This window comes from Kryptolebias marmoratus, linkage group LG20 (assembly GCF_001649575.2).
Source record: "Kryptolebias marmoratus isolate JLee-2015 linkage group LG20, ASM164957v2, whole genome shotgun sequence".
NCBI classification, from domain to species: Eukaryota; Metazoa; Chordata; class Actinopteri; order Cyprinodontiformes; family Rivulidae; genus Kryptolebias; species Kryptolebias marmoratus.
Genome location: NC_051449.1, coordinates 15,236,888 through 15,259,525, shown reverse-complemented (window position 1 = coordinate 15,259,525; position 22,638 = coordinate 15,236,888). Strand labels below are relative to the sequence as shown.

The following is a 22,638-nucleotide window of genomic DNA, read 5'->3' as shown; positions in this document are numbered from 1 at the left end:
TTGTCTGGTTGTTTCTTTCTTCACTTTGTATCCTCCACATTTACAATTGAAGAGGAAAAGATACAAACTGTTTTCACCAGGTAGGATAGTTACTGTATGTATGATACTGATTGATGATTAAAGCTGGAGTCATCTTTAGGCAGCTATTTAAATGAAAATGATTAAATACATTGCAAGCATTAATATAAAACAGTGGTATTATAGCTGAATTTTATTGCAAGGAGAAAAAATAAATCTAAGTCAGTGAGGTACCGTCAGCTGTACCAAAACTCAGCTGAGCTCTACCATTGGCTATGAGTGGATTTGAACCTCTTCCTAATTTTGCATGTTTGTTTTCTTAATTTTTAGCCTAGTATGTTGTTGGGACAAAGTTTGCACCTTGCAATTCAGAGCTGGAAGTTATGACCAATAAGATTATTGGATTAATTTGTTGAACTTGATGGCAATTGGGAATCCCAAATGAGTGAACACTGTTGTCATTCATGTACAACAAAAGTGATGGTAATCTTTTGTGTATCACCTTGGTTTTTATAGAAATACCCGTGGTCATTAAGAATCTGCCTTTACTTTGTGACATTCTAACCAAAAAGTAAACCAAAAATTATGTAATTTGTTTGACTAGGTGGCTAAGAACAAAAATGTTTAAGAGGAGATAATTGAAACAGTGACTCTTCTTTATAAAGCTAAGGGGATACCTTACCAGTGCATCTTTATACATAAACTTAAAACGATGTCTGCAAAATTACTAATCTGGACATTGTGTGTAGCTGCTTGTTCACACATGTCCCAGGCAGTTTATTATCAACGTAAATTGCTGTAAAAATACTAAAGGGAAAACACGGATAAACCACACCGAGTCCAAACAATAAGCCCTGAAAGTTTAAAAGTTTGAGTTTTGTTTACAGAAAGTTGAGAATGTGGCATCAAATGATCTACAACTACAGTTACTTCAAAATACTGGGGCTTTTATTTGAAAACTAAATCACCTGAAGCAAGACAAACTGAGAACAACCACTCATGCTATGTTCATCTTTTGAACCAATACATGCTCTGTATGTCTGGATTATTCTAATTTAAGGTCAAGCACTTGATCATTAGCACTGGTAAAATGTTCCATACTACCACTACCATATGTTGATGTGGAAATGCAGCAAACCATTGACTTGTCAAAGAATCTTTTAACTCTTGTTTTAAATAAAGTGTCTTTTAAGCAGCAAACGCACACTTCTTGATTAATGAATCAAGCTGTACAGTTTTGTTCCATTGATCACTACCAAAACCCTCATAACATCGTTGAGTACAGTATGCTCCTCTGCAACTGTAATTCAATGACAGTCTATTAAATCTAATGAAAACTTACATGCTGTTAGTTGCTGCAGCGATAAAGTGCTTATCCTTCTCATGTCAGAGAGAGATGAAGCAGGGAGGACTGGTTTTTAGCTGTATTGAAACTTACAATGTAAAAGAATTAGGGCAGGGCGATGTACTGAGTATATTTGATATATTTAGCGTCATCTCTTGTGCGCTAATAAAAATGACTATAAATTTGTAATTCAGTAGGAGTTTAGCTTTTCCCAGCTTCTTCAAACGCATCGCAGCTTACTCTTCCTCCCTTTGTGAAAACCCTGGTTGACCACCGCTCCTTCCCGCTCATCTATAAAACTTCAGCGGGCTCTACGTTTGTTTCAGAAGTGAGGGAAATGGCAGCTAGCGAGTGTTCAGATTGCGAATTAGCAACGTGCTACTGAAGAAGAAAAATGCTCGATCCTTTCATCTGTGAGTGGTTTTGATTTGGGTTTACTTTGAGCAATCTCAGGTTAATCACTGATCATTGCCATCAAAATTACTCTGGACTTTCTGAAAGCGAATGCTGATGGGCGTCAACGCCGTCGTCAAAACTCATGTAGCTGTGTGCGCCGCAGGATGATTCAGGGACTCATGCTAACATGAAGCAATGCTGATAACATGTTAACTGAAAACAACTATCAGACACGACGCTAATAAGTTATTCAACAAAAGGCTCAGAGGTTAGACTTCTTATTTAATCATAAAATGGTAAGTTTTGCTTCATTTTGAACCCTGTGCTGCTGTCTCGTAGCCCATCAGAAGTATTTGGAGCAGTGGTCATTATGCTTTAACACTGGCCATTTTATCAAGCTCAATTTTCTGTATTTATTGTAAGCCTAAGCAGCCTATAATGACTGTTCTATGTGACATTGGTTGCTGTTCTAGGTCTGGTCAGTTAACACAGTTCTGATGTCGGGTGGTCAGCTTGACCTACTGTAGGGTTGGTTTGTGTTTGATCGCTCTGCTTCGTTGTCATAAAACTGGGACTGAATAAAAACTGTTGGATTATGTGAGAAGACGACTGTAAAGTTAGTTTTTGTCCCAGGCAGGAAATGAGGGTCAAAGGACCATTTTTTGAGTCACAGTTAACCACTGCATTAGACTTTAGTGTTGAATTAAACATTATTACAGCAGTTGAAGGAGGACTTAAGAATGTTGAGATATATATTGTATATCATGATAAAGCTTCAAAATATTGTAATATTAGTTTTTAGTCATATCGTCCGGGCCTAAATAGAATAACGCCTTTGTATAAGTGTGCTAGAAGATTCATGTTGTTCTAATGTGAGAAACTGATGTAAAATATACACAAATAGTGATGTGCAACTCTACATTATGTCTGATTGTCAGCAGCAGCACTTAAGTGGGTTTATAGATGTTTGGCCCGTCACACTCGCAGAAGGTTGGCTGCTCCGGTGAATCTTATGGGACCGTGTTCGACGGTCCGACATGAGTGGTTCTGCTGGAGGTCGAACACACAGGGCCTGCGTCTCCGAGTACCGAGACAGAAGAGGGATGCTGAGTGTCCTCTCACCTCTCTGGTGTTAATGCACACACACTCGCAGATGGAGCCAGCTCCTCTTTCTCTCCATGCCAGAGATTAGAGGAAGCCTGGGGAGTTCTCAGCTCCGCCCACCTCCTCTCTCAGGGGCCTCTCTCTGTCTGCCTGTCTCTCTCTCTGGACCCCCCTCTCTCCTCCTCTCTGTGCCTGTATCTCTCTATCTTGCTCCCGTGCCTCCATGCAGTCTTTCATCATATTAACCCCCTGTGTGCCAGAGCCTGAGGCACACTAATGATTTCTAAATGGGTAAATCAAACATGGCGATCGCCCTGGGACAGACAGGCACACACACACGTGTACATATATATATAGACATGAAGGCTTAGTAGTCTGTCATTGGGGTAAATACTGTGAAGATTTTGATGCGCTTTGGTGACTTTTCTTTAGTTTTTCATATATATATTTTTGCCTTTTTCCTGCAGCAGTAAAAAGGTGGAATCAGAGGGCGGGGCTAGCGCTGCTAAGAAGGATTCCAAGAGGAAGAGGGAGTCATCAGGTGGTGACGATGTGGAGGTGAAGTCTCCACTGCCCTCTCCTCCCGAGGAAGAGGACGATGACGGCGTACAGGTAGGAAACGTGTTCGAGGACAGCGGGACTGAACAGTTTCGAAGCAAGTCTCATCTTTCAACTTGTGTCCAAAGCATAAAACTGTCCTTCCTGAAACTCAAAAAGCAGAAGGCCATAAAACCATTTCACATTATTCAGCTTTGTAGATTGTCGAGATGTAAGGCAGTGAGCCAGGAGACGTTTGTGTTGTAAACCAGCTTTTGTTGAAAGATAAAGCAAACAAACCTACCGTCAAGTTGACAACAAGCTTTTAAGCTTCTGATCTGTTATGAGAACAGATCGCAAGTCTTTTTTATTTTCATCAAACCCAAAAAGCATTTGTTTAAAAAAAGAATACTTTGTGCTTGTTTGTATTAAATGTTAAGTGATATTTAGACGTACAGAAATAAGCCATTGTATCTTTTCTCAGAAGATTTATGATCTTACTGGCTATCGGCTTCCCAAAGAGTTGTAACTTTTAATAAAAACACAAAAGCATCAGTTTTATGACCCTGAAATTTGTGCCCTGCAGTCTTGTATAATTGTTTTTTCACCCAGAGCCCCTTATCTGACCAAAGTTGCTGCTTTAAAATTTGGGTGATGTCAATGTGGACCATATGCTGACTTGTACAGACATGTTAATGAAAATGAAGTCGGTTTCTTGGGGGAAAAAGAAAAGTGGAAAATAAAGACTGCCTAGGCCTTTAGCGTTTTTACCCCACTGATTTTACACCCCCCTTCACCCTATTTTAAGTTTCTGTTTTGCTTTGTTTATTCTGAGCTTTTTAACTGAAGTGACAGGAGACAAATTTGCTCTTTGAAAAATTGCCACTGCTTAACGAAACGTTGGCGCTTCTCTTCTTCTCTGTCAGAAACGTCGTTCGAGCCGTCAGGTGAAGAGGAAGAGGTACACCGAAGACCTGGAGTTCAAGATCTCTGAGGATGATGACAGCGGGGACGACTCGACAACGCCAAAATCACCATCATCATCCTCACAACAACAGGTGAAACTTGGGTTTCTGTTATAGGAGTCAGTCTTTAAACAGCCCAGATTGAACAGCACTTTTATAGGCAGGGATACATAATAAAATACAGTAAATATCTCTTTGTGGCTAATTTTTGTACACCTGCTTTAGACATTGTTTAATATTTGAGGTAAATTCTTCGGTGTGTTTTTTTTTCTGGCTTTGTGAATTACAAGTCTGGTAAATTAGCCAAGTTTGTCAGAGGATCTTAGCAAGTGGTTCTGGCTGATGGAAGTAGTCTCTTTTCCCCTGAACAAATGGTAAAATTAGTTTTGCATGGGATTGGTGAAACTCTGCTGTGTGGCAGGTTGGGTTAATCTTAAATGTATTTCCCTCAGGATATGGCTGAGGCTGAAGGGCCTGTTGTGGAGAAGATCATGGGTATGCGCACCTCCAAAAAACAGGTGAGATCACTCGCTCACATCTGACACAGACAAAAACATGAACGCATGGACAGACCGGCCCGACTCATTGTTTATATCATCCGATTAGTTACTCCACATCTGGCCTAAGGAGATTACACACACACACAAATTCACAGAAACACGCACGCACACATACTAGGCACTTTTACAAAACACTTCAAGCCGGGATGTAGACGCCTTTAGGCCACCTCGGTGTGATTTCTGAATGAACCGAGGCGGCGAGGCTGGTTGAAGCCAACCCACCCGGATGCGTTTGAAGCTCGATAATGTGACTTAGTTAACCAGAGAAAGTGAGTTAATTTATTGTTTTGGAAACGATACAAGGGTGAGGTGCGTCACACATTTAATGCGTTGCGCTCCAAGCCAACGCGGTTGATTTCCGCTCCACGCCTCTTTTGGTTCCTCGATGTTCACGCCGTTTATGAAAACTCGTGTCTGCGCGGGACGTGGCGGGCTCCATCGATGATTTGTGAACAATCAGAGGCAGCATAAATACGGACTGGTCTTTGCAGCCTTTTCACGGAAGTGTTTTGTGAAAGAGCCTACAGACTGAGCAGAGATGGTGTGCATTCACTTAGTAAGCAGATACAAGAGTTCTTGTATTTCAGTGTGTGTGTGTGTTGGAGCTTTGTGTGCGTCAGCTGCTTCGTTTTATACGCCTTAACTAAAGAAAAGTCAGCCTTTAGCCAACACATACATACACTGTATCACCAGCCAATTCTCCTTTGCCAGCCAGCTCCCAGTGGGTTTACCCCCCTACCCACACACAGACACACACACACACACACACAGAGGCACACACCCTTTCTCACCACTCCATTCAGAGTTGACCCCGCGCTTGGCACGTAGCCAAAAACACAACGCGAGCTACGCCAGACGCCAAGCTAGTGTTTCCTCAGGCAGTGTGTGTGCGCGTGTGTGTGATTGATGATTCATGGCAGTACAGTAGTAGACGGATGAAGGGTGTGTGTTTGTGTGTGTGCTACAGCTACATTAGTAATAGTAAATGGAGTTGGACAGCTTAAAGGAGCTACTGTTTTGGGATTTCTCCTTTAACACACGTATGAACGTTAATGGCAATGTTTTTGCTCGCATGTCAAAATTATTGTTCACTTTCTGACTTAGTCTTCTGTTATTCCCTTAAAGGTTGGCCCTCATTATGCAACCCGACTAATAAAACCATTATCTTTTAGACATAAATGAAACAAAAGCTTCCTCTGAGTTCAGCTCCGTTGACTGACGTGTCTGTGTGAAACCGTTTGGACCCTCCTTGTGTGCCACTTCACCAAATTAAACCAAATGTTGTATAACAATGACGAGCCACTTCTGCTCTTTCACCAACCCCGCTGCTAAATACGCTGCGATTATTAACCTTTTTTTTTTTTTTTTTTTTTCCCTTTTCAGCTGGAGTCGGGGGAGGAAGTGGAGGTGGAGGAGTTCTACGTCAAGTTCAAGGGCTTGTAAGTAGTAGCTAGGTTTTTCTTCGCTCTCCACCTCTTTTGTCTTTCGCAGCAGGGCTTTCTCTTTTTTTAGACCCATTTTCAACACACACACACCAGGGCGTCCATTGGTTTTTTAAGTGTGAAAAGCCCAGTATATTCTGCCTGAAAGCCTTAATTCAATTTTCTTTCTGCTGTGATCGCTCTTATTTCTGCTTTGGATCTATTATTTCATCAATACCACAAGAACGGTCCTGGCATCCCCTCATATTGCTAAATGCATGAAGATCGCTGTCTGGCTAAGTTTACAATTTACCCTCTTTCTTTTTACCACAAGTCTGAAAAACAAAGTCAATGAAGTATATTTAGTCTTCCCGTTGTTTATCACAAAGTGTAATGCACTGCTTAGCCAGAAAACCTGGATTAGGCACGAAGTAATGGTTTGTATTTACACATTTTGATGATTAAACTATAGACTGTCTTTATAATTGCTCTCTGTATGTCAGCAAAACCCCCAAAAAGTCACATTTCCAAATTCACTTTGACATGACTGTCAGCTCTGACGTCTTCAGTTGCCTAATCTGCTCTTCAGATCTTGAACACTGTTAATTTAACATGACTTTTAACAAGTTGTATAGTTTTCATCAACTACAGAATTTGCAAATAGTTTGCATAGATTTTGAAATTTCAAACATCCTGAATTTCTTGGTAATGGAACTGCCTAACCCTTTTTTTTATAAACCTCTTTCATTCAGAGCTCCTTGTGTTTAAAAACAAAATCTAAAAATTCACATTGAAGCACCTACCAATGTCTGTCGCTTTACCTGCAGTTCATGTTTTAGCTCGTTAGTGTTTATTGCTGTATCTTTTCCTTCCACCAGATCAAAAAATCAGTCATTCACCTTCAGTAAAGGAAGAATTACACCTTAGTCATGTGTGACGTTTGCTTTATTGACAAGCCAGCTATAATAAAAAAAAAAAAGAAATTGCCTAAAGTGTGTTTTTCTTTTGTTTCAGTTCATACCTCCACTGTCGCTGGGCAGAGCTGGAGGAGCTGGAAAAGGACAAGAGAATACACCAGAAGATAAAGCGGTTCAGGGCCAAACAACAACTTAACAACTTTATAACTGAGGTAAGAACTGATCTTTGTGCTGCAGTCTGCCCATTCTCTGATCCTGACTTCACACTGTAGGCAAGGAGCATCTTAAAAGGGGCAAACCAGCCGACACTTGTAGTTTTAAGTCAAAAGAAGCATAGCTTGGAGTTTAAGGTGACTAAATGATGGACATTTTTCATCTGTCATTCACTCAAGTCAAATTTTCAAAAGTTGTGCTTTGCATTTTGTTTTTGCTCTGTAGAGATAAAATAACACATCAGTGCATTGAAAAATACTGCGTCTAAATATAAACTTCGCTTGTTCTTTTCACAGATGGATGATGAGCCTTTTAACCCGGATTACGTGGAGGTGGACCGCGTCCTGGATGTTTCAGAGAGCACGGACGAAAACGGCGAGGTGCTTTGATCTTCTCCTTTGGTTTGAGCCTCTCCCATCCCTGTTTTCCACTTCACAGCAAGCACAAGTTTTACCAGTGCCGTGTTTCTGTGTGACTGCACAGACGGTGACCTTATACTTGGTGAAGTGGTGCAGTTTGCCGTACGAAGACGCCACCTGGGAGCTGAAGGCAGACATCGACCAGTCCAAGATAGACGAATACGAACGCATCGCAGCACGCACGCCCAACACTAACAGAGTGGTGAGTATCTGGAGAAGCTCTTTGGGTGCCGTTTGTCTCCCGTCCTCCTCCCAGTAGGCGTGTACATGTGTTTTTGTGTGTGTTGGCCTGCAGCCTGTTCCTTCCTCCTCAAGATTTACAGCTCTTTTAACTGGTCTCCACAGGGCCACGTTCTTGTGGTATTACACACACACACACACACACACACACACACACACACACACAGAGGCACACACGCCCTACTCTTGTGGCCAGGCCAAACCACTAACAATATGTTTAATGCTGAACAGAAGCAGCTGACTGGCTGTGGTCTTTTCCTCCATCACTCCCTTCTTATCCCTGTGTCCATCTATTTAACGACTGCCTACTGTTTCTCCTCAAGGCCGATATTAGAAATACTCCATCAGAGTGGAGACACTTGGAAGCAGATTTATTTAAGCTCTTCTCAGCGCTCTGCTCAGGGGTTGGTCATTCGGGTTGTTGCAGCTGTTGCAGCAGGCATTAATTCTGCGCGCAGTTTTCAAATTTCTCAAACCGATGCTATAAAACTGCTTAAAAGGCCTGATGAATTGGACCTTAAAAGTTAAGCAAAAGGACTTTTGCTCTCTTCAGAATAACTTTAAATGCTGCTCACAAAAGCTTTGTGTGAAGTGAAGCAGCTTCCTCATTCATGTGAATAAAATCTGTCCACCGTTGCTGCAGGTGGAAAACACTTTAATCTTCTATCAGAGAGTTCAGAAGTCTTACGCAAGCAAAATTGTTCAACCTTTGATACGACGCAGTCCTGTCCAGTTAGACTCTGCTGCCAGTCATACTTATTGTCAGAACTTATTTCCATTTTAATTACTCTGATACACAAGCTTTATTCTTGCCGTTTTATCTTCTTGTAACAAGGAAGCAAAAACGAAAGATGCAACTAGTTGTGGAAAATGTGTATTTCAGATTATGTAGTGTTTTGCTGTAAGTTTTTCTAACCTAATCTTTTGTCCAACTTGACGTCCCAGAGTCACTGCATTATTGCTACTTTAAACTGCTTTTCTCCTGTACTACCTAGCTGTGTACTATCATAAAGCTTTTATTTTTAAGTTAAATCTTTGCTTGACTTGAAAGAATCTGGGCATTTAAAATCTGTTTATTTTATTTTAATGTGACCAATTTACAACAAAACTCATTTGGGAGACTATTCAGAAAGTTAACATGTCATGCACATTAAATTTTATGACTAAAATAAAAGCGGAAAATAACATTTGAGTCAGTGGAATCGAACGTTCCTGTAAATATAAGCACAGAACTAGTTGGTCAGTGGACTTGAGTGAGCGTTTCCATACAGCCACGAAACCCACGTTTAGCCCCAAGTTCAACATTCTCACACTTAAGATTCATCTGGGATTAATAAGCCTCTCTGCGGTTTAACGACCCCGTGTTATTTCTGCTTGTGTCAAGGACCGGCCCTCTGCAGCCGACTGGAAAAAGCTGGAGAGCTCCAGAGATTACAGGAATGGCAATGCACTCAGGGAATACCAGCTCGAAGGCCTCAACTGGCTAACTTTCAACTGGTACAACTCGTAAGTCACCACTAATTGTATATTTTGTAAGAAATAATCCCTAACTGCTCCTCTCTGCCTGTGCATGTAATAGCACTTCATTTAGTTGTCTTCAGTGGGCATTTAAGTTAACATTAGGAAGCCATGTGCCTTATTGCTGTTGAAGTTTTCCCACTGGCGCCGTCCATGTGTAAAATGTATGCTCTGACGGTACCTTAGGAGTCCTTTGGCAAGAAACTCAAAGGAATTAAATCAAAAAATAGTCAGTCAGTTTAGGTCTGTCCGTGCTTTTGTTTTATTTCTTTAAAGTGGAATACTAGCGTGTGATCTTTCTGGTTTATCAGATGAAGAATCTGGTCAAATTGCAGAGGATGACAAACTTTTCCAGAATTATATTATATTACCAGCCGTTTTCCAACTTGTGTCCCACATTTTTCTCATTAGATCACTGCAGTGGAAAACAAACTGACTCACCCCTTTTGGAAAATCAGTGTTAATAAACCAGGAGGGAAAATCTTTCCTTTATAGAGGCCCGTTGAGCCCAATCATGTAAAAGTCATGGAATTTAACATCAGGGAGCTCAGTGTACACACAGTTCCTGACTTGAAAGCACAAGGGACTTTCACAGTTTAGTGACAGTAAATATAAAGGATGTAAAATCCATCTGTTTCGGCCTCTAACATCCACATCATTTGTCTTCGGCAGACGTAACTGCATCCTGGCTGATGAAATGGGGCTTGGGAAGACCATCCAGTCCATTACATTCCTATATGAGATCCACATGAAGGACATCGAGGGGCCATTCCTGATCATCGCCCCGCTCTCCACTATCCCCAACTGGGAGAGGGAGTTCAGGACCTGGACAGAACTCAACGTGGTGGTCTACCACGGCAGCCAGGCCAGCCGGAAAACCATTCAGGCCTATGAGATGTACTACAGAGATGCACAGGTAAAAAAAAGGATAGCACAGCATGGTTCACCTCGCTTTATACTGAATAATTACCTTATATTTTACACTCACTGTGTGAGAAATAAGACGAGAGTCATGCAGAAAGGTGTGAAACTGTCAGCAGATCTGAACGCCTCCTCAGTCAGGGGAACTCTTGAACTATCCTAAGATGGTCGGGTCTCCTCTGCCTCTTAAGCTCTTTACGGTCCTCCAGCTGTAAGCTGTTATACTTTAAGCTCTTATTGTTCAATGCTCCAAACATTTCTTAGTATAACCTTTGCTACAGTGAGCCTGGAAAAAAAAAAAGCTGTAGCAGCAGCGCAGTTGCTTGCTCTGTGCTCCTAATCCTGGCTGGGGGTAATCCTCGAGGTTGTGAAGAAGGGATGCTGTGTCTTTTTTTTTTTATCACATTTCATATATATTCACTATAAACAGAAAATACAGAGGGGATTTCTATACAGGTACGTGCAGGTTTCGATTATTGCCAGTGGCGAAGGTGCAGGAATGTTTTCGCTCGTGTCTGTGGGTGCGTGTTTGTCTGTCATGTTAGCAAAATATCTGTTGAACCTCTGGACAGATCATTGGAAGTTCATCTACCTTTTTAAAGACAATCCAATTCAAGAAAAAAATCATCAGTGACAGAAACTTTATTGTGTTTTCTCACTACTTTGTCAGAATTACAGTATAACCTAAATATCAAAGCTGGATTCTGACTGCAGAGACTTAGAGAGGTCCTGTACGTACACCACAGGCACTAAGAGTTAACCAAAATACTGAGAGGATATTTTGCCTTCTTTAACAGCTCGCGTGTCGAGGTTGTGCTTTCGAGAGTTAGCAGTATTTTGTGTAGGATTTGCAGCACTGGACATTTCTGACCAGTTGAGTACTCAGCTGCTCTGTTGTATTCATCCCACAATCAGTCTTCACAATAATTCCTAAAAATCTCTTAAAGCTGAATTGCAGGAGTCGTTGTTAGTGTTTTTAAGCACTTCAATTATACTCGATTGATTGAGTGGGGTAGAGGTACAGTGCAAGCCGCTGTGGTCGAGTGAGCTACAAAGTTAATGAGGGGGAGCTACAGCAGCGAGAACAAAGCAGCCAGCGCTCAAAGGGAACACAAACCCAAATCAGCCACAGCCTGAAAAGTTCCACTTAATTCAATATTCAGTTTGTTTTACAGTCACTACAGCTGTCGAGCCTTTATGTTGCTCACGTAGGAATAATTTTTGGCTTCTGCTTAAAATCTCTGGAGCTTCTGTGGCTCTCAGTGAATACCTGTTTGTGATCTCGAGGTACAACATGCATGTGTTGTAAATCCACCACAGGCGTGTCCTTTTCCTTTCTTTTCTCCAGATGACCTTCATTCTTATTCTCTATCTCTTTATACATCGTTCCAGGGTAAGATAATAAAGGGAGTGTATCGCTTCCATGCGGTGATAACAACTTTTGAGATGATCCTCGCCGACTGTCCGGAGCTTCGCAGCATCCCGTGGCGCTGTGTGGTGATCGACGAAGCCCATCGTCTCAAAAACCGAAACTGCAAACTACTGGAGGGACTCAAAATGATGGATATGGTTAGTGGTGGTCTTTTCTATTTGTAATGCGGAAGGAATTAAGTATATTAGAAATATATGTATTTGTTTTTATTATTTTCCATAGAAGATTTGTTGAAGCACTTGTTATGAAAGCAGAATCTTTTAGTCTGTGCTGTGTTTCTATATTCCCACTCTCTGTCGTTCCTACAAGTTCAAGTCCTGTAGACACATCCTGGTTTTAATTTTAGAAACTCTAAATCCGTATTTCCTGTCTCCGTTTTCTCCTTCAGGAGCATAAAGTTTTGTTGACAGGAACTCCCCTCCAGAACACAGTGGAGGAGCTCTTCAGCTTGCTCAACTTCCTGGAACCTGAGAGATTCCCGTCTGAACAGACATTCATGACTGAATTTGGAGACCTAAAGACTGAAGAACAGGTAACGGACTCACCCGGACAGTGTCATGGGAATAAGAGGAGGGAACGTGGGACATCTTTTAGCCTGTCAGTTTTCAGAAATTTCTCTTCCAGTGACATTTCTTTTGTGTGCTTCAGGTCCAGAAACTGCAAGGCATCCTGAAGCCCATGATGCTGAGAAGACTGAAGGAGGATGTGGAGAAGAACCTGGCCCCCAAAGAGGAGACCATCATTGAGGTATTATCCCAGAGCTCAGAGGGATCTAAAAATGATGTACTAGTTTCTTCTCACTGAGCACAAGTGTATCATCTAATGTTGTCTTTGTTAGGTGGAGTTGACCAACATCCAGAAGAAATACTATCGAGCCATTCTGGAGAAGAATTTCTCTTTCCTGTCCAAAGGAGGAGCTGGAGGAGGTGGAGGAGCCAGTGTCCCCAACCTCCTCAACACCATGATGGAGTTGAGGAAATGCTGCAACCACCCCTACCTCATCAATGGTACAAACTCCCCTCTTTCAAAAGCATAGCTTAACACACCTGTAAACCGGTGTATTTTTGTGTAATTTCATGTTTTGTTTTTTTGTGTGTGTGCAGGAGCGGAGGAGAAGATCATTGAGGAGTTTAGGGAGTCTCACGGAGGCAGAACAGATGTGCCTGAAACAGGTCTTCAGGCTATGATCCAGGCAGCCGGTAAACTGGTGCTCATTGACAAGCTGCTGCCCAAACTGAAGGCCGGTGGACACAGAGTCCTGATTTTCAGTCAGATGGTTCGCTGTCTGGATATCCTGGAGGACTACCTCATCCAAAAACGGTACAAATGAAAATAAACAAATACATTCATAATGACAGGATGGTTCAGTCACACTATTTTTTTTAATTAAGGCCTTTAAACAAATATAATAACTAGGGAGAACTTGTATTTGTCTTTTAGTTTAGATCCTGTTAGTAGAGTAATTTAACTGTAGAAAGCCAAGATTGCAACAAAAATAAAGATTGAATTTATTGTGCAGTTCTATGTTAAAGCGCCTGTCGTATTTACTTTGTTTTTTACATAATCTGTTTGGAAACATAAGTTGTTTTAAAGTACTACGTTTGTAAGCAGAAATCTGTAATGTGTGTAAGATTTAACTGCGGATGCAGCGTTTGAACTTTGTATCACTGTAGGTTATGAGAGCAGGCGTCCTGTTTTAGTCCGACTTGTCAAAAATTTACTCGTAATTTGTTGTTTGTTCACTGAGATCTGTTGATAAGGATAAAAAGAGATGACAGGATGTGTTAAGCTTACTGCTTATGTTTTTCCATCTTAAATGAAAAGGCTGTAAATTGCGCAATTTCAAAGTAAAAAACAAACTTTTCTGCAGCCAGTTGAGTTGTAAAGAGTGGATTTTATTGGGTTCATTTTAGCCAAGCTGGATCGAATTATGTTTAATGTGAGATCAGATCTCTACATACAGCCCAAACCTCTATTTGTGTGCAGAAACACGTATTTAGTGAATGTAATTCACATGTCCTCGCTCTGCAGATATCCGTATGAGCGGATAGACGGCAGAGTTCGCGGTAACCTGCGTCAGGCAGCCATCGACAGGTTCTCCAGGCCAGACTCGGACCGTTTTGTCTTCCTGTTGTGTACGAGAGCTGGTGGGCTCGGCATCAACCTGACCGCAGCGGATACATGCATCATTTTTGACTCTGACTGGAACCCTCAGAATGACCTGCAGGTATACACACATGATACGATCTGTGCTCTGGTTTACTAAACCAAATCATTAGTCTTCAGCTGGAGCTGGACCTATCCAGGTGGAGACACTCAGTGAACAGGAAACAGAACAAAAACCAAGCTTTGGTGGCTTGTTTTACCAGGCGCAGGCGAGGTGCCACCGTATCGGCCAGTCCAAGTCCGTCAAGATCTACCGTCTGATTACGAGGAACAGCTACGAGAGGGAGATGTTTGACAAGGCCAGTCTGAAGCTGGGGCTCGATAAGGCCGTTCTCCAGAGCATGAGTGGACGAGAGAACGCAAACAGCGGGGTGAGTTATCACTCTTACTGAAATAAGGTGCCGGTCTTGTTACACACAGTCCCTACAGTCCTTTTGTTGGGGACACACTAGATTTCTTTTGACAGACAAAGAAATTAAATCTTCTGGGTTGTTGTTGTTTAGGTCCAGCAGTTATCCAAGAAGGAGATAGAGGACCTGCTGAGAAAGGGTGCCTATGGAGCTCTAATGGACGAGGAGGACGAAGGTTCCAAGTTCTGTGAGGAGGATATCGACCAGATCCTGCAGAGACGAACCCACACCATCACAATCGAATCAGAGGGAAAGGGCTCTACTTTCGCCAAGGTGCACAAATTTTACTTTCATCTGCTCCTCTCCACACAGCATCTGTTCACACCGTCTGCACAGTTTTTACCGGATTGTACTTCTCTAAATGTGTTTTAATCTGTTCACAGGCCAGTTTTGTTGCGACAGGAAACCGAACAGACATTTCTCTGGAGGATCCAGACTTCTGGCAGAAATGGGCCAAGAAGGCTGAGCTGGACATGGATGCCATTAATGGCCGGGTACTTTGCACACACAGACACACATTTACATGTAGGTAATATAAGGACTTGCAGGCTCAAACCCTTTCAGGAAGTTGCGATGAAGCCAGAAAAGCGAGGAGAAACATCCCCCTTGTATTTCCTCCGCTGCATACGAAGCTCAGTAATTTGTGAGTGCTATCACCACATCCAAGGACGAAGAACGTGAGACAAACTGGGAGCGAGAGACGGAAAGGACAGGGGGGAAAGCACAGAGAGAGGAAGAGAGAGATTAATATTGACAGTAGGGAATCTCCTCTCTTCCTTAATTACCCATGTTTCCCTGCTCTCGTGTGTGTGTTTGAGCGAGAGAGAGTAAGCTGCTTAGCTCCACTTAACAGAGCGCAGATGCCTGGAGGGTACAGAGATATCACTTAGGCTCACACATACACACAGAGAAACACAACCTACATGCACGTTGAGTGTTTCACTTCCTGTTATCTTTGTTTTCCTGCTTTACTTTACTTTATATAATTTTTCTTTAAGTATTTCTCGCTTCTCTTTGCATCCTCTCCGATTCTGTTGTGGAGAGCTCTCCATTTAAACACTTAATCCAGCTCTACGAGCATGAATATGGGCCGTTCCCCTGAGATTTCTCATTGTGCGACGTTAAAATGGAAATGACTGCAGCTATGTGATAATTGTGGAACTAACTACTGCCCTGTTTGCTCATATTAATGGGACTGCAATGGAGTGAAAAAAATCTAATTAATTAAACAAAAATGTAATTCATTAGACAACATAATTAATGCCAGTTTACGTTTGAGCTGGGCCGCAAATTTCTCAATATCAGGAACAAAGAGCATAGCCAAATATCCAATTAATCAGATTTGGTCCTGAAGATGCCATGTTTTTGCAGAGTTCACACGAGTCAGGAGTCAGATTGTACAAGAAATGTGCAAATAGGCCATTTCAGAGGAATACAACAGAAGGTACTTTGCATATAGTCAAGGGTGGATTTCCGGCCATCTGTGATGGTCCAAATAAGGGACACATACCAGAATGAAAAGGAAAATCTCCGCTATGAAAAGCACTCCATCTAAAACTGTTTCTACGAATTCATCTCCAGAACACGCTGGTCATCGACACGCCCAGGGTGAGGAAGCAGACACGACATTACAGCAGCGTCAAAGAGGACGAGATGCTCGAGTTCTCGGAGCTGGAGAGCGACGATGACGAACCCAGCAAGCCCTCGTCTAAACAACGGCGGCCTCAGGACAAAGCCCAGGGCTACCCTCGATCCGAGTGCTTCAGAGTGGAAAAGAACCTGCTCGTCTACGGGTCAGTCCCAGTTTCAGCTTTGATGCTTAAAACCCTGGCTATATGCTGGACTTCTGATTTAGAATACACACAAAATTAAAATGAGAATTTATGCTGCACTATGTGCAACATATGACGCAGCCATAATTAACTAATATTAGTGCTTACACTTGCACACTTTTTGAATGGATGTCCCTCCCATGAGTCTACATTCAGACACATTTTCCCTTCATTTAGTATTTTATTGCACAGATTTCTGTCAGGCTGTGGAGGTCTTAACTCAGACTTGTACTGGTGCAAAACCAAAGTATGAAACGTCACATGCATGAGGGCAGCGTGCTACAGTCAAGCTGACATACTTACTGCAGATAGTGATTATCTGGTGAGCCCTTCCATTTTTATGGCTGACTTGCGTGACGTGTGTGTGTAAGAACGAACAGTAGTGCCAGTGAGATGTCAGCGTTGTTATTGTTACAGTCTAGTCTTGTGGCCCGAGGCTGTAGGACACAAAAACACACTGTCTGACTGAGCCCGTCGTCTCTGTTTAGCCCTCCTCTCTTCTCATCGTCCATCTCTCTCGCTTGCCTTCACTCATGATTTCACCGTTTCTAAAAAGCTTTGAAGAAACGCTGCTTCGGCTGGGTCAGTGAATATTGCAAGGTAGTGACTAAAAATATGTTGAATAGAAGAACTTGAGGGGGGTGGGGGGGGTGCCAGTAACGGTTAAGCCAGCAGGCTGGGGGGAGAGTTCAGTACGGTGGGATCCCAGCGTTCTTCACTCAGTTGGATTCAAATCTGTGGGACAAAATGATGTGGACGAGTGTAAATATTCTTAAAGGATGAAGGTCATGTCAGCCATGAAGTGGTGGATCAAAGAATTACAAACTGTCAAACTTACTTAGTAACATTATTATTGTTTGTCCCAATTTTAGACTCAGCTTCCTGATGCCCTCTTCACACTGACACAGAAATGTATTTTTTATTTCTAGTTTCTATGTGTGTGCTTGTAAAACAGCAGCCTAGTTTATACATGCCCACTTTATGTACTCGGCATTGAAGCCATTTTTGTTTTTTATTTTACCTCCTTGCTTAAGGTAGTTTTGGTTGTTTTTTTTACACCCGTCTGTTCGTCTGTCTCTTAGCAAGATTACATTTTCAGGAAATGTTGGTGATGATCCGGATCACGATCCAGATCCTACATTTTCTTTTACCGACTCTATGGTCTTGGCGGAGGTTTGCGCTCTCAGAGTGTTTTTAGTTTCTTTCTTCTTTCCCATCAAACTTACTCAACCCTGGCTTTGTCACCATTAAACTTTGGTCATGTATTCAAAAGCTTCCTTCTTCTTAGCTGACATAAAGTACTGGAACCCGTACAGGATCCTAGAAGTTGAAGCAGGGCCTGGTACACATCCCCACAGTTTTTAGTCCCTGCATGTAAATAAACGGGACTCTGTCCTCATTAAACAATACACACCTCCGATAAGTTTTCCAGGTGTTGACTCTTGTTGATTCATGTCATTCTTACCATGCTGCTGCTGTGTGTTCAAATATTCATTTTCTAAAGAGTGTAATTGTAATTAGTTATTTCATGCTGAGAAGAACAGTCATGTATCAATGTTGTGTTAGAAAACAGGCAGGACTTAAAGCCCCGGATCCTGAGTTCAGACTCTGGGCCCAAAAATACAACATGGCCGCTCCCTTAAACTGGATCTGGCTGGTTTCAAGTCAGGAGTCTTGTAGCTGAAAATTTGATCTCCACAGGAATTAGACCTTAGAGCAGAATTAAAATGTTTTTATCTACTTTTACATTTGTAACATGACTGTTTTATATTTAAACAATCTCAAATAATGTTAGTTTTCACAGCTACAATTTTGTTTAGCTGTCAAATGCTTTTTATAATTCTTGGACAGAAAACTGAGCATTGTAAATTTTCTGCTGCAGACTTTCTGTCATAATTTTTATTTTAATTACACTAATGTTAGTTGTGTGCTGGTGTCTTGACGCACGTTCGCACCATAAAATATTTCCTGTTTCCTGCGGGTCTTCAGTTGGGGCAGGTGGAGTGACATCCTGGCTCACGGTCGCTTTAAGCGCCCCCTGAAGGAGGCCGACGTGGAGACGATCTGCAGGGCGCTCCTGGCCTACTGCCTGCTGCATTACCGCGGAGACGAGAACATCAAAAGTTTCATCTGGGACTTGATCACCCCGAGTCAAGACGGGACAACCAAAACACTGACCAATCATTCTGGTAATTCACCAACAAATGTCTGTATGTGGTTAAAATAAAACGATCACTAATGCTCATACGTACAGGACTTTACCAGCAGTGGTACAATTCGGAAAGATTCCCAGAAAGTGAAATGTATTAGACCATCTGAACAACCCATAGTTGTTTTTGTTTGTTTGTTTTAATCGTTCTGATTTCAGTGAAAACATGGTTGCAAACACAAACAACCAAAACACTTTGGGTTGCTGTTAGAAGCCCTTTTTACACATGAACTGTGTTCCTGAAAGGTTGGAGATGTTCAGGCGGAGCAGCCTGTGAAAACTTAAATGTCTGCAGCATTTCCTCCAAACCTCTCGTGATTATTTGCCACCCAGTCCATTAAAGGAAAAAAAAAAGTTTGAACAGATCACATCTTTTTTCTGCTGACCTATGGGTTGTTTTCTCCATTGCTCCCTTGGTTGGAAATACATCTTGATAAATGTGATATTAGTACCAACACAACAAGGGGCCTCATCTGCTATTCTTAAAGAAAACCCACCAGTTTTCTCACCATACTTCATGCATCATGTCAGACCTCCTGTGTGCTGTCGACAGATGCTCCCTTCCAAAGATTTTCCTGAACATCTTTGGTGTTCATGTGTGAAAACAACCATACGCACATGCGTCTCATGGCATGGGAAGATGGATAATTATTCTGTTAAATAGGAAAAATGTCACTTTGATATCCTAGCTTCTTTTCTTAGGAAAGAGTTGAATCATATCTCCATTAATCGGGAATTAAGAAATATATATTAGTTCATGAATTGCAGAAAATAAAGAACATTAGCCCAGTTTAAATATTTACTCTATAAACAATGTGTTAAAGGTTTGTACATTGTCATGTTTTTTAAACCCCATACTTTTATCTTACCACATTGTGACTCTTTGCTCCCCCCAGGTCTCTCTACTCCCGTTCCCAGGGGCAGGAAGGGCAAGAAGGGGAAACTGACGTCGCCGACTCCACAGACGCCACGAGCCGATTGGCTGGCCAGCTGCAACCCTGACCACCTACTGCAGGAGGACAGTTATAAGAGGCACCTGAAGCACCACTGTAACAAGTACGGATCTCTTACACAAAACACAGGGTCGTAAATGGACATTCAGTCGTATTTAATTTATGTTGAAGTCACGTTCAGCCCAGCTATTATAGATTTAACTGGCTTTAAAAAAAAGGACATGGACTTAAGCAGGAGATGTTGTACAGTATAACTTCAAAAGACAGTCTTCTATCTGTCTCTCTCTCTCACACACACACACACAGTCACTTGTCTGTGGTCAGCTTTCTGTCCTGTCTTCATGGAGATGTGCTCCTTCCCCTGCAGATTCAATTCCAAGAATTTAAAAAAAAAAAAAAAAAATTCCCCCATCTTGAAGGAGAAGTACGTGTGTGTGCGTGCTCTTGTCTCTGTGTGTGTTTGGCCGCATGCCAGCCCAGGTGCTAGGCAGTCAGACCTGTTGGAAGTGGGTGAAAGACGCACGCAAACACAGACACACACATACACACACTTGGGGGTGATTATGTGGTGCCATCTGCTAGGCTGGAGCACAGCGTTGTGTGGCTAATCAGGCCTGGCACATTGATGGATGAGCACACACAGCCTGCCAACAAACACACACACACACTGCAACTTGTTATGCTCTTGATGCACACACACACAGAATGAGTTGCACAGCACTGTCTTCATACCCTCCCCCCTCTCTTCAGTACCTCTCCAAACTTTCTGCTCCCTCCTACCAGCACACAGCTCCGTCCTTTCAGCTCTTCCTCTCCCTGCTCCTCCCACTCATCTCCTCCTCTCGACCCCCACCTCTCCCCCCTCTGTCCTTTTGCTCCAAACACCAGAACTCGCCGGTGACAAATCTGGTGACAAATGTTTACAGTGAAGCAAATCTCCCCGATAGCAGCGTTTCCAATGTCAGGAGATCAAATCTGACTCTTCCTCTCTTCATGCTGGAGGGGCTCATTTTTTTCAGGGGAAATGTTTGAAGCATCGTCTGACGTAAAGCATCTGTAATTTAAAAGCTCTGAAATACAACATATAGACAGAAGGAAACTACTGCAGATCTTACATCTAAATATTTATAACTTCAAACCGGAGACCTTTTTCACTTCTACAAAACATTTTCAGTCAGATAAATCCTGTGGACTAATGCTAACAAGGCTACTTCTGTTTAGAAAACACTTGTCTATCCCAGAATTTTATTTACATATTTTTTTAAAAAAGGCCTTATTTCATCGGAAAACTGATATTTTCAATCAGGTTTATTTTGCTTTATTTAACTGCAATAAGTAGATATTAAATGTAACAAAAAGAAAACTTGTCTTTTTAGTTTTTAGAGCCTATTCTCGGTCAAAAATACACAAAAAAAGGATTGATTTGGTGCTTTTTTTTTGGTAAAATAGTTTTGTAAACTAAATACTTTTGCCTTATGATCACTCAGTACAAGTAATTTGATAATGCCATCTTTAGGAGGGATTTTATTTTAGGTATAAATGTAAAAAATATGTTTTTCATCTTTGAGCTCGATGAATCCTTTCTCTGCTAAAGTAAATCCGTAGAGGAGCCACTTCAGGAACGTTTTGCTCTATTTTCCAGGGTCTTGCTGAGAGTGAGAATGCTGTATTACCTGCGACAGGAAGTCATCGGCGACCAGGCCGAGCGCATCCTGGAAGGAGCCGATTCCAGGTTTGTAAACTCATCTTGCAGCTTCCTGTTTTTGGTCTCATATTGCCTGATCCGACACAAGGTTGTAGATCTTAAACCATCCTTTTTGTGAGCTTGTTGATCGTCAATAAGTGGTAACTGACCTGAAATGTGCCTGTACAGACTTAGCATCCCGTTTTTCTGTAGAATATGACTTGATTTTAACGGAGGAAGAAAACATTTGTCTCGTTTATCAGAGGGATTTTCCTGAAGTACAAAATCGAGTTGAAAAGGAAATCTTCATCTTTTGGATACATATTGATAGGAAGTTGAGAAACAGATGTTTATGTGAACATCTGATGAATTATTACTAAAGTTTATTTCAGGCCGTTCTAGTGGCCTCTTTGGCAGAAGGCTTCTTATTCTGACAGACACAACACACACTTTATATGAAGGAAAGAACTTCTTATCACAGTTTTTGACCCACATGGAAATTTAACAAAAGTATTTCTTAAGTGTGAAGGTTCGATGAGCTGCTCACCTTGTCTGCTTTGTTAATTTTCCTGACGACTCCTCCTCAGCTTCGTTCTTTCTCCTCGCACTGCACTGTTCTTGCCATCTGCCCTTGTCTTTCTTCCTCTGCAGTACTCTTTAGTCTCTCATCTCCCATCCCCCTTTCACCCTGCCACCCAGATGTGAAAGCATTTATAATGTGGAGCACGTGCACTCAAAGTTGTTCTCTCCCACCTCCTTCCCTTTATCCTTCCCCCCACTTGATGGCTACTGTGACAGAGCCATGAGTGTGTGTGTGTGTGTGTGTGTGTGTGTTTGTCAGCGCGTGCCAGACAAGAGCATACGGGGTGCCATCGTGCCAACATATGCCAGGGGGATTTAGTATGCAAGTCTTGGCGTTCACACACATGTTTGTGTGTGTGTGTGTGTGTAGCCAAGGCCAGGCATGCTGCTGTTTGCAGAGATAAGGGATTGTTTCCCTGGTTTCTTCTCTCCTCCTGTCACCCTTCGTCTTTCTGCCCCTATTGTGTATCGTACCCTTTTCTCTCCACAACCAGCTGGAAATGCCATTCACTTTCCAAAATGAAGAATGCTGTTTTTGGTTTTTGTCCCTTCACAGAGTAGTAGAGGGATTTCACATAAGAACTATTTGCAGTTTAATTGCATGCATAAAGACGTTTGGTTTTGACTGGACTCAAAATTGAACCGTGAATCAGTGCAACACCTGGAGGCAGATTGTGGTGTCGGTGGGTTGAGTTGCTTGATATCTCAGTTTAGTTTAATTGAAATAGTCGTGGTTTTATTCATACTCACAAAATGTCAACGCACTTTCAAGTGATTGAGTTTCACGGGTTCATGG

The 22,638-nt window shown here is 42.0% G+C and overlaps 1 protein-coding gene across 2 annotated transcripts in view; it reads left to right on the top strand.

Moving 5' to 3' along the window:
• The window catches only part of chd7 (chromodomain helicase DNA binding protein 7), a 68,745-nt gene that overhangs the window by 34,660 nt on the left and 11,447 nt on the right, over positions 1-22,638 (top strand). For both annotated transcript variants that reach the window (XM_017422241.3, XM_017422242.3), the window contains exons 5-26: positions 3,331-3,475; positions 4,327-4,458; positions 4,818-4,883; positions 6,309-6,364; positions 7,361-7,475; positions 7,773-7,856; positions 7,960-8,097; positions 9,520-9,641; positions 10,326-10,569; positions 11,967-12,143; positions 12,395-12,538; positions 12,655-12,753; positions 12,845-13,013; positions 13,110-13,326; positions 14,038-14,233; positions 14,376-14,543; positions 14,676-14,855; positions 14,966-15,076; positions 16,164-16,375; positions 18,404-18,603; positions 19,520-19,679; positions 21,219-21,308. In XM_017422241.3, coding sequence (XP_017277730.1) covers positions 3,331-3,475; positions 4,327-4,458; positions 4,818-4,883; positions 6,309-6,364; positions 7,361-7,475; positions 7,773-7,856; positions 7,960-8,097; positions 9,520-9,641; positions 10,326-10,569; positions 11,967-12,143; positions 12,395-12,538; positions 12,655-12,753; positions 12,845-13,013; positions 13,110-13,326; positions 14,038-14,233; positions 14,376-14,543; positions 14,676-14,855; positions 14,966-15,076; positions 16,164-16,375; positions 18,404-18,603; positions 19,520-19,679; positions 21,219-21,308 — 3,225 coding nt within the window. The remainder of the gene's footprint in view (positions 1-3,330; positions 3,476-4,326; positions 4,459-4,817; positions 4,884-6,308; positions 6,365-7,360; positions 7,476-7,772; positions 7,857-7,959; positions 8,098-9,519; positions 9,642-10,325; positions 10,570-11,966; positions 12,144-12,394; positions 12,539-12,654; positions 12,754-12,844; positions 13,014-13,109; positions 13,327-14,037; positions 14,234-14,375; positions 14,544-14,675; positions 14,856-14,965; positions 15,077-16,163; positions 16,376-18,403; positions 18,604-19,519; positions 19,680-21,218; positions 21,309-22,638) is intronic.